At 36.9% G+C, this 11689-nt stretch overlaps 1 protein-coding gene across 1 annotated transcript in view; it reads left to right on the top strand.

The window, feature by feature from the left end:
- Nucleotides 1-8704: 8704 nt before the first annotated feature.
- LOC103591207 (homeobox-containing protein 1) overlaps nucleotides 8705-11689 on the top strand; it is a gene marked incomplete at its 5' end in the record, with an annotated part of 58870 nt that continues 55885 nt past the window's right edge. Inside the window, one exon of the mRNA XM_008573607.1 lies at nucleotides 8705-8815. Coding sequence (XP_008571829.1) covers nucleotides 8705-8815 — 111 coding nt within the window. The remainder of the gene's footprint in view (nucleotides 8816-11689) is intronic.

The raw sequence follows: 11689 nt of genomic DNA on the forward strand, positions 1-11689 counted from the left end.
TATGGGGACATGAACCCTTGACCTTGGTGCTTGGTGTTATCAGCACTGTGCTCTGAGTGGGCTAACCAGAAAACCTAAAGTAGCTGTTTTGAATCTTTGTCACGTAAGGTCAACATCTGAGTTTCTTCACGGACACTTACTGACTGCGTCTTTTACTATATATAGGCCATACTTTCTTGTTCCTTTGCATACTTTCTTTTTTTTTTTAAACCTGTACATTTTAAATAATATAATGTGGAAACTCTGTAAATCAGATTCCTCCCTCCGCTGGACTTGTTGCTGTTTGTTGTTCTTTATGTTTGACTAATTAATTTCCTGATTTAATTCTGTAAAGTCGGTATTCTTTGTGGTGTGTGGGTATTAAACTCTGTTCCTTATTAGCTTAGTGGCCAGCTAATTATTAGACTAAGATTTTCTTAAATCCCTGGAACCAGTAAATCTCCCAGCTTTTGCCAACGGGCTCTGTGTGTGTATTGGGGCACACCTTTAACGTTCAGGCAGGCAGTTTATGATTCTGCGTTCACTTTCTTTTGCACCAGGTCTCAAAGTCAAACAGAGGTGAGAACTTAGGGCCTTTACAGGTCTTTCCTCTGCATCTGCAAAGCCCCAGGCATGTGCACAGCCCTATGCATGCACATGGCCTTCTAGATTCCCAGAAATATGTAACAGCATTTTGAAGACTCTGATGAACATCTCATTCTTTAGCTTTTCTTTTTAAATATTTTGGTCAGGTTCTTGTTTGCTTCAACTGTTATCATTGCCTCAGGCAGCTGCAATATTAAATGATTGCCACTGATTGTTTTAGACAAACCACCTACCTTCTGTCTTCCCCTCTCAGCAATAGGCTGTTCACACTGGGTGAGGTCTAAGTCAGATTATCTAAAGGCAAGCCCTGGAGGTTTTCAGGGAATTGCCAGACAGGTCAAATAATGACAGTCCTCATGGTGTTTTGGGGAACTCCAAACCTGTTCTCTTCCCTCCAGTAACTAATAGGTCACGCCTGGTTTTCATTGTGTTTGCAAGAATGTTAGTTTTCAAGTCTACAGTCATGGTGGTATGATGGGTATGGGAGGAGGTCAAGTTAAAATGTCACATAGCTGTTCTTACCAGAATTCAGCATATTCCTTGGATTATCTCAAGCCTTTGGTAATTCCCAGAGTTCTGAAAAAGTCAATTCTGGCAATTTGTGTCAGTGCTTTTATGATGGAGTAGCTTTTGCTCACATTGCTTTTATGGTGGAGTGGCTTTTCAGAGGTCCTTACTCCACCATTCCTCATGATGTCACTCCAATTTAACAGATTTTGAAGGAGAGTTAATCCAAAAAAGTTTTCTCCTGTAGAATTGTCCTCAAAATAAATAAATAAAAATGGAAGACAAACATACAAGCATACAAGGACTGGGAATACAGCACCAATAAGCCTGTATTGTTAACTATCCCATAAAGAAATCTTGCCCACCGAGAACTGAGTTAAAAATTTGGTTAATTCAATCAGTTATAGCGTGGGTTGTAATACTCAGGTCAAATGTTCGGATCCTCGTACCAGCCAGCTGCGCCCCCTCCCCCCCACCCCCCGCCAAAATATATAAATATGTTTTATTCCATATATATATATGAATTTGGGTACTGACTGGAAAGGGGCCAAGAGGGACCTTTTAAGGGACATGAGAATAATATAAATATTGATTTGAGCATGTGTGCATTTGTCAGAACTCATTGAACTGTACACTTAAGAGTTTACCGTTTATAAAATATGTCTTAATTAAAAACAAAAATACAAAGCTTAGGAAAGACTGAGAGACTGTATTGTCAATCTTGAATCCATTTAAATTTAGAGCTGTGAGTAAACAACTATGGGAATTTATAAATCTAGAACAGAATGTGAATGTTGACTATGTAAAAATATCTTCAACATCAGGAGGTGGGGGTAAAGGGTTGGGATGGAAATGGGGGAAATAGAGTATGTGTCATAGTTATCTATGGAGGCATAAAAACTTACCTCAGAACTTAGCATCTTGAAACAAACTTTTATTATTTCACTCAGTTTCTATGGGTCCAGGATCAATTTAAATAGGTTGTTTTGATTCAGGTGTCTTATGAGGCTGAAGTCATCTGGAAGCCTAAATGAAGTTGGAGCATCCTCTTCCTAGATGGCGTACTTGCTTGGCGGTTAGCAGAATACATCAGTTCTTTGACAAATAGATCTCTGCATAGGGCTGCTTGAGTGTTCTCACACATGGCAGCTGAATTCCACCACAATGAACTCTCCAAGAGAGAGAGAGACCTGGCCTCAGAAATCACAGACCATTATTTCTGCCATATCCATTGGTTGTACAGACCAACCTTGATGCAGTGTTGGAGGGGATTGAACGGGGAGGAGTACCAGAAAGATCATTAGGGGTCATCTTGGAGGCTGGCTACCACAGTCTGGTAATTTCCTCACCTTTTAAAGCCAGAAACCATTAGATATTGCCGACAAATTAATAGAAAATGCATTCTAATTATACAATGTTTTTGTATAAGTCTTTTTCCTTGCTTTAGTGGACTCTTAGCAACCTTACTTTTCCTATAGAAGCATTTACTAAACTTCAGTAGATGTTTCATTTTCACTCTAGTTTTTTTTTTTATTTTATTTTTTGAGTTAAGATGAAACTAAACTTAATTTTTTAACACTTTAAAAAATTCTGTCTATAGTGTGATCCCATTTTAGTAATTATTTCTCCCTATTCTGTGTCTATATATGCATGGAGTGATCTTGGAATGAATGCAGTTATTTCTAAGTGGTGATAATTTGGGTGTGTGTGTGTTTTATTAGCTTTCCTGTTAATTCTTCTTTCCTCTGAATTGCTTAGAATTCTTTTAAATGATGAACATGTTTTATGTTTACAAAAAGAGAGCCAGACTTTATTTTTTAAAGTTGCATAATATTCAGTAGTGGTGACAATGTAGGAAACATTTTCATTACTATTGGTTAGAATATAAAATTGAGCACAGCCTTCTTTAGGGGACAATTTGGTGACATCACAGCCTAAAAGGCTGCTCATGTCCTACAAATTAAAAATCCCATTCTTATGAATCAGCTCTAAAGTAGTATTTATTCATGTGCACAAAGATATACATAGTGTCATTGCATTATCATTTATAAGAGTAAGACATTAGTAACTCCTGAAATATCCAATAATAGATAAGTGTTTAATGAATTATAGTATAGAATGCCATGTAGTCATTAGAATGAGGAAGATTTATAATATACTACACTAGAAAATTCCAAGACATTATGTGAGAAAATTAAGTTATTTATTATGTACAAAATAAGCCCAAAAGTGTGTTAAAAAAAAAAAACTGTATATGCACATATGTTTATGTATTAAATGCATGGGAACAGTGGACGGATTAAAACATAATAAACAAGGTTACCTCTAGGATAGGGAATAAAGAAAGGGCGGGAATGGAGGAAGGACTTTTTTTTCTTTGCATGTTTGTGAATTATCTGAATTTTTATGGAGAATCCATGCATGTGTTTTAACTTAAAAATTTTAAACATAACTGGTTGCACTGTGGAAGGTGAATTGTAGAGATGATATAGCAGTTCTCAAGTAGAAAATTGCTTGAAGAAGGATGTTTCAGTTTTTTAAGTGTGAAATGATCTTCTAATTAAAAAGGAGCTAATCATGAGGATTTTGTACTTCATGGATCTTAAATGGCTTGTTGTTTTTCATCAAAGTTATTACAGTTGTCCAGGCAAAAGAGGCTGAGATTCCAAACTGCAGGAATGAGGATTGGAGAGAACATGAAGAGAATTTTAGGAAGAGAAAGTGGTTGGGTTTATTAAGCATGTGAGAGCTGGGGGGATGGAAGATAAAACTGAGATGGGGACACAGGAAGAGCAGATTTGAGGATGAGGATAATGAATTAAGTTTACTGTGTTGAAGATCTATGAAGTTTTCATTAAAGCCATCTAGCAGATGGTTTGAAAGCGCAGTCTGGTGCTCTGGAAGTCTTGGGCATTTAGAGGACATTTTAAATCATGATTGTTGATAACTGAGAAGACCAAAGGGAGGAATCTATAGAGTGAGAGAAGATGCTTAAAGATGGAACCCTGGGGACCACTGACGTGGAAGGAGCCAGCAAAGCAGCCCGAAGCCAACAAAAAAGATGCATTGGAAGAGTTGTATCCAGCATTGCAAGGATATAGGTGATGTGAGTGGTCAGTAGTGTCACATGCCACAGGAAGTGGAAGGAAGATGAATCATTTCAATTTGTAGTTGGGGACTTTGACGAGAATGGATTATTGTGGAGAGCCCTCTAGTGGAAGGGAGCTGAAGCTCAGAAAATGATGCAATGAGGCTGGCATAGAGTCTTTTTCTTCCTTAGAATGCAATGTGATTACTTTCCTATTGGAAAGAAATTAATCGGGGATTAGTTTTAGTTTCAATGTATGTAGGTTATATACAAATTTTTCTTCTACCTGTAAAAGGTAGAAAGAGGAGGTTTTGAGAAGCTAAAACCTTGGACAATGCCATTTTTTTCAGCAGTGGGAAGTAGGGGGGAAGTTAGGGAAATTTTTTCCCCAAAAGTGTTAAAGCTGACAGTAAAGACAAGTTGCAGGGACTTGTGATACCAAGCTCAACTTCCAAACTAGCCCCAGAAGGATGAGTTAAAGGAAACTTACCTAACAAGCTGCTAAGAAAATTCATGTACAATATATATGTGTGTGTGTATATATATATAATTTCTTTTTTTTTTTTACAGTGCCTCTTCTGGAAAAATTACCTGCTTTATTACTGTGTTTTCTACACATATTATGTGAAAACTGAGATTAAATTTATAGGGAAGAAATTACTTATTTCCTCCTAACACAAAAGATGAGACAGGAGGATATTCTATATCACCTTCTTCTCCCTTTGTTTTGTTAAATTAATAATTGCACATAGAGAAAATTGTGGAGCAACGTATGTATAAACAGATAATGTTTCTTACCTCAGAGAGTAGAATTGGACAGGGAAGGCAGAAATTAACTTCTTTTTGCAACTTTTATTTTAACTTAATTACAATGTTCATAAAACAACCAAAAAAGTATGTACGGGGAGGGGGGGGCCACAAGGAACCAAAAATTAAATCAATTAAATTAATACATATGAGAGTACTTCAAAAAGCTCATGGAAAAATTGAATTCAGTGGTAATACAAATCCTTCCATGAGCTTTTTGAAAACCCTTCATATTTATAGTAAGATTCAGAAAACAATATAGAGGTAGAAGGAGTTAGGAAAAGACTACACTCACAATTCATATTGTGCATCTTTGGTTATATATAAGCTTTTGCTACTATACAAAACAGTGTAAATTATGAAAAATTGTATATTCATAAAAATATAAACTTTTTTTTCTTACTCTTTAAAGAAAATCTACTTTTTCATTTATATCGTGGACATCTTTCCTACTGATACATATACATTTACTCTTTTTTTTTTTGAAACTTCATAGAATTTTAAAGACTTCTTTTGGGAAACTTCTATTTAAAAATATATACAGAAAAGTATCCAGTTTAATGACTTTTAGTAAGTGAAGACACCCATATATCCACCTTCCAGATCAAGATGGAGAGGAGTGCTAGTCACCACTCAAGCCTTCCTCATACTGCCTCCCTGTCATTAACCTTTCTCTCCTACATAGGTGACCCCTATTCTGATTTTGATCCGTATAGATTAGTCATGTCTGTTTTTTAACTTTATATAAATTGAATCATACAGTTGTATATGGCTTTTACGTGTGTGTGTGTGTGTGTGTGTGTCTGGCTTTTTTTGGTCAACATTATTTTTGTGAGATTTATCCATGTGGTTGCATGTAGCGGTAGTTTGTCTTTTTTCTTTTTTGGGGGTGGTGACTGGCTGGTATGGGGATCCAAACCCTTGACCTTTGTGTTCTCAGCACCACCCTCTCCCAGGTGAGCTAACTGGCCAGCCCTAGTTTATCTTTTTTCTATTAGGTATAGCAGTCTACAGTAGAATGCAAGATAACACGATTTATGCATTCTACTGTTGATGGGCATTTTGTTGTTTCACCTTAGAAGCTATTACAGCTCATGTAATCAGCCTTCTTGTACATGTTTTGAGTATGTACACATTTCTGTGTACTGTATATCTAGTAAAGAAATAGCTAGGTCATAGGGTATACATATATGTATGTTCAGCTTTAGTAGATACTGTCTACCTGTTTCCAAAGTGGTCCTGCCATTTTACCCTTCCATCAGCAGTATGAGTCCCATATATCCCATGTCCTTGCCAATACTCGATATTGTTGCCTTCTTGGTTAATTGGTTGTTTGGTTTTTTTAAAATAATATTATATGTTTGATGGCTTTTTAAAAACATTAATTTTAAAAGTCTGCCACTATTTTGTTACATAAATATACTATAATTTAAGTCATGTCCTTTTGATGGGCTTCTGCCCTCCCCACTATAGCACAGCCCGAACCTGGACAGCTCCTATGTCTAGTTGGCTCTGTGCTTTGTTCTTTGTGTGATCTGGCTATGTAAGGAAGATTTAATATTGGAACAAACTAACAGAACTGATATATTTTTTTTTCTTAACAGATTTTCTTCAAATTCCCTGTTTTTGAGTGCATGGTACCAATGAAGAATCCATGTAAAATAGTTTCATTTTGTTCGCATGAAAGTCAATTCTGATTTCATGGTGGTAAATGGTTGTTTTCCTTGCTCTTGTTTAAAAGTAGTGTAAAAAAAACTATAATGTCTGAAACTAGGCTTTTGGTAAAAGATAGCCTAACATGGCTGATTTACTTATTCAGAGTAATTTGCATTCTCTTAGAACAAGGACACAGTGCTAGCTGCCAGCACCTGCATCACATACATCCTCTGGAAAACTCCTTTGTGAATTACTTGAGAACGTACATCGCTTGGGTTTAGGAAAACTGAATTTTGCCCTTTGAAAGTGAAAGATGTTTCTAGTCGGAGAACCTTGCTTTGCAGTCTTTCTTTTAGCCCTCCCCCATTTCCTCAAATTTTCTTTTAACATCCATTTTTAAGTGTTTGAAACTCTATGGGCATGCTTTTAATGATTTAAACATGATCACCAGACCAACCTACTGCCCTTTCTCATGATAAGGGGTGTGATTACTTCATGGTAGCCAGTCTTCTTGTTGGGCATTATAGCTTTAATCAAGTGTTGGCACAGGTGGTATTCAGGAATGCCTGGTTACAATAAGTAATTCCTTAGGAGGGTTTAGATATTGGTAATTGTCTATGATGGCCGATTGGTCAATCTTTTGGTGGACTTCATAAGACAGTTTTGTCTCTCCTGATATTCTTCACTTTTGCCCGTTGTATTCATTTTTTGGAATAGCTATAAGGACCACAATGAGCATGTGATTCTCATACTAGTAAGCTTTAGACATGCTTTTTTTACTTTCAGATGTGGAGATTCTTCACATTTCAAAGTAATTGCTGTCAAGAACTTCTTAGTGATAGCAGAAACTGCTGTTTTATATTCTGTTCCATTTTTTGGAAAGTGCACATGTTGGAAGAACATCTTTAGCTGTCGAGATTTATTTTAAGAGGTTGTATTGCAGCATAACTCTAAAAGTATGCCAATTCTTACTTCTTCGTACTAATGGTAATAAGTCTAAAAATACCTAAATGAATTAACAAATAAGCCAGAAACCTTATTGAAGACAGTATTTTCAGTGACCTCTTCATTCCTAGCCCCTGAATCTTTTTATCAATATCACTAATGGATAGCAAAACTTGCTAACTTGATTTTTTTTTTTCTTAGTGACTGTTGAAAGTTCTAATATTCTAAATCAGGGGTGCAGTGGAGGGCAGTGGTGGTTGAGGAAGCACAAATATAAACAGCCTCTGACAAATAACTATAACAGCCTGAACAGAAGTGACTCCATTTTGTTAAACCTTTGAATTTAAAACCTTGTTCTCTCCTGTAACCCAAATCACAGAGCCTGCAGCTAATTGCCAGAACACAGTGACTCTTGCTCACATTGTACACAAAATAATTAGAGAAAGAATTATTAACCCAGACAGTCATTCTTTACTAGGTTACTAACCTGATCTTATTTGAGATTAAGAGGAACTGAACCCATGGAGAACAAAGTCTGACGATGGTCAGTCACACCCGGGAAGTTCCTTGATGATTATCTGGAACACTCTAGCACGTCTGCACATCCCTGCTTGGTCACCATGGATCTGCTTTCCACCACAGGCCCCTATAAAATCCTTTGGCAAAGCTGGGAGAGGAGGAGATAGTCTTTGAGACATAAGTCTGCCATGTTCCCTGGCTGCCGGCTTCCTCATCAAAGGCCACCTTTTCTTACACAGCTCTTATCACTTGATTACTGGCTATTGAGCGGGGAGCAAATGGGCCTTTGGGGTCTCGGTAACATAACTGTTACTTTAGGAATCTCTTCATTTATCTCATTTTCATGGACCTGGTTAGGAGATTAATTTTAGAGGCCACTGTTAAGACTTGGGCAATAAAATGCTTTGACCTCTAAGAGAAAATCTCTGAGTCTGTCCTTGCCAGTCAGCCTTCCTCGTATTAAGGAGTTTGCTCAAGTTGCAGCTTCCTCATAGTGACACAGAGAATACAGCACTCATTAACCTAGAACCAGCAGAACCCTCATTAACTTCCCTGTGGTTTCAGTGACCCCCAAAAGCTATTTCTCTTTCTGCCTAGGTATCAGTCAAAGCCGGATCTCTCATTGGCTGTTGCAGCAGGGATCAGACCTGAGTGAACAGAAGAAGAGAGCATTTTACCGATGGTATCAACTTGAGAAGACAAACCCTGGTAAATATCATTTCCTTTTATTTATGTCTTTTGAAGCAAGACCACTTTGTTCATTCAATCCATGTGCTGACTTTAATAAGATAGTTTCATCTGACCTAGGTAGTGATCTAGGATGAAGCCACCCTGATGATTCCCAGAAGCAGCTGTAGGTTGGAATGCAGAATGAAATCTTAAGGAAAAAGGAATTGACAAAAACCTTGATGTCTAGAGTTTCTAGGAGTAGGCAAGATCTATTGCAAGATACTTTTAACAAGTGATATGTAAAGGAAAATCTGAAGCTGTGGGCCTGTCTCAATCTATGCATTTACACAGGCTGGTGGCAGTGAGCCTGCTCTCAAGTGTAAATTTATGATTGAGCTGTCTTCTGTAATGTTATAGACTTAAAGCCCTTCCATACAGACTACATCATCACTTGGAATATAGGATAATAGCATTGGCTCTGAGGTGAAAATGAAGAATGTTACAGAGACTTACTTTTGTATGACGTATTTCTGTGATAAGATTTTTTGTCCCCCAAAGATCACATTCTCAGTCCAAAAGGCTCAGGCAGAACAAAACAGAATAGACTATATCAACCTCTCTGCAATGAATTTTTAGAATCTTTTCTGCTCCCTCCCATTTCTGTTTAGAAACGTTTCAGATGTACAGAAAAGTTGAAAGACTAGCATAGTAAACATCTGTTTTACACTCTGCTTAGATACAGTAATTGTTAACATTTTGTTACATTTGCTGTATCTCTAAAACAAATAAATGAGTAAATTTTAAGATTTATGTGTGTCTATTCACCATTTTTCTCCTAAGAATAAGGAGATTCTCCTATATAACCACAGTCCCCATGAACACACCTAAGAAAATTAGTAATATCACCTAATATCCAGTCCATAGTCACATTTCTATAGTTGTGGCAAGAATGTCTTTTGTAGCTCTTCTTTTTTAAAGTAGTATCTGTTTTAGGTTGGCAAATTAGAATGTCTCTCTAGACTCTTAAATCTAGTCACCCGAACTTTTTTTTCATAACAAACTTTTTAAACCATGTAATCTTACGGAGTGTTTCACATTCTGTGTTTTCTTTCATTATCAGATAATTTATTTCTTTATCCTCTGTTATTTCCTGTAAAATGGAAGTTAGAATTAAAGCCTTCATTAGTTCAGGTTTAGTATTTTTTTTTTTTTCCTTTTTGTCTTTTTTCGTGTCCGGCAACGGATCGCAACCCTCAGTGTCGCGCCCGCACCGGACCGGGACCGGCAACGGGATCGCAACCCTCGGTGTTGCTCCCACGCCTCGCTCAGCCAGTGAGCGGGAACCGGTCTGTATGTGGGATCCGAACCCTCAGTGGGAGCGCCTGCCGCGCTTCCCAAGCGGCGTACTGTAGCAGTGCGCCACCGGGCCAGCCCTCAGGTTGAGTATTTTTGACAAGAAAACTTCATAGATTATTTAGGGGGAAATGTACTAATGGCTGCAGTTTACTTTGACATGCATCAAAAAATAAAATGGATTGATGAATAGATAGGGAAACAGAGAGATATGTGATTAAGTATACTAAAATAGTAGGTGGTTGGAGTATGATTTTCACTTATTAAATTCTTTCAATGTTGCACTATGTTTGAAAATTTTCACATTAGGGCTGTCCAGTTAGCTCAGTTAGAGCACGGTGTTATAACACCAAGGTCAAGCGTTGGGATCCCCATACTAGCCAGCTACACACAAAAAAAAAAAATAGAAAAGAAAATTTTCACAATAAAACATTAGGGAAAAATACTTTGTAGGCAATGTTGACCTCATATTGCCATATATCACGAAGCCTGTAATGTGAGTCGTAGCACTATACATATGCTAAATTTGACCATTTTGTTAAGGTGGTGACCACCACATCTCTTCTTTTGCAATTTGTAAATAATCTTTAAGGTGACATTTTACCACTGGATGAATAATATCTTCTGCAATAACCTTTATTATTTCATTATAAGAAATCATGTCTTTGCATTCATCGATGATCCTTGTCTTAATCAATTTTTCCAATGGGGTTTGCAAAACAGAATAATATAATTATCTGTTATTCTTTCAACACTTACTAGCTGGCAGTTTTTCTGCAAGAGAGAGCTTTCATTTTTAGATATTTTCTAATGATATCTAGATATACATGCAAACCTCTCAAAATAATGGCTCTGTTGTTGCTACCATTAGTTGAATGTTCTGTGGCACCACTGTCCAGGAGAAATAAAATGTGAACAACATATATAATTTTAAACTTTTGAGTAGCCACATTTCCAAAAGTAGGAACAGCTAAAGTTAATTTTAATAATATATTTTATTTAACAGATATGTATTATCACTTCAACATTTAAACGGTATTTTAAAAATTATTGAGATTTCTTTCTCTCCTTTCTCTTTTTCTTTATTTCTTTTTTTTTCTGTTTTTTTTTTTTTGGCAGCTAGCTGGTATGGGGAACCATACCCTTGACCTTGGTGTTACAAGGCTGCACTCTAACCAGCTGAGCTAACAGGCCAGCCTCCCCCCGGCCCTTTTCTTTACTTTTCATTCTTTTTTATTATTCAAAATATTGTAATATTTGCTTGTACATATTTGTGGAGCACAGTGAGTTGTCTCAATACATGCATATACTGCACAGTTACTCACTTAGGGTAGAGAGCATAGTTTGTACCCATTAGTCCACCACTTTTCCTCCCCCCCTTTTCTTTCCTTTTTTCTCTCTTCTTTCTTTTTTTTTCTTTCTGTCTTTCTTCCTCTCTCTTTTCTTTTGCTTTCTTTTCTTTTTGTCCTGATTTTTTTTTTTTTTTGTCTTTTTGTCTTTTTTCGTGACCGGCAACGGATCGCAACCCTCAGGGTCGCGCCCATACCGGACCAGGCCCCC

Source organism: Galeopterus variegatus, unplaced genomic scaffold (genome assembly GCF_000696425.1).
Source record: "Galeopterus variegatus unplaced genomic scaffold, G_variegatus-3.0.2 Scaffold939, whole genome shotgun sequence".
NCBI lineage: Eukaryota > Metazoa > Chordata > Mammalia > Dermoptera > Cynocephalidae > Galeopterus > Galeopterus variegatus.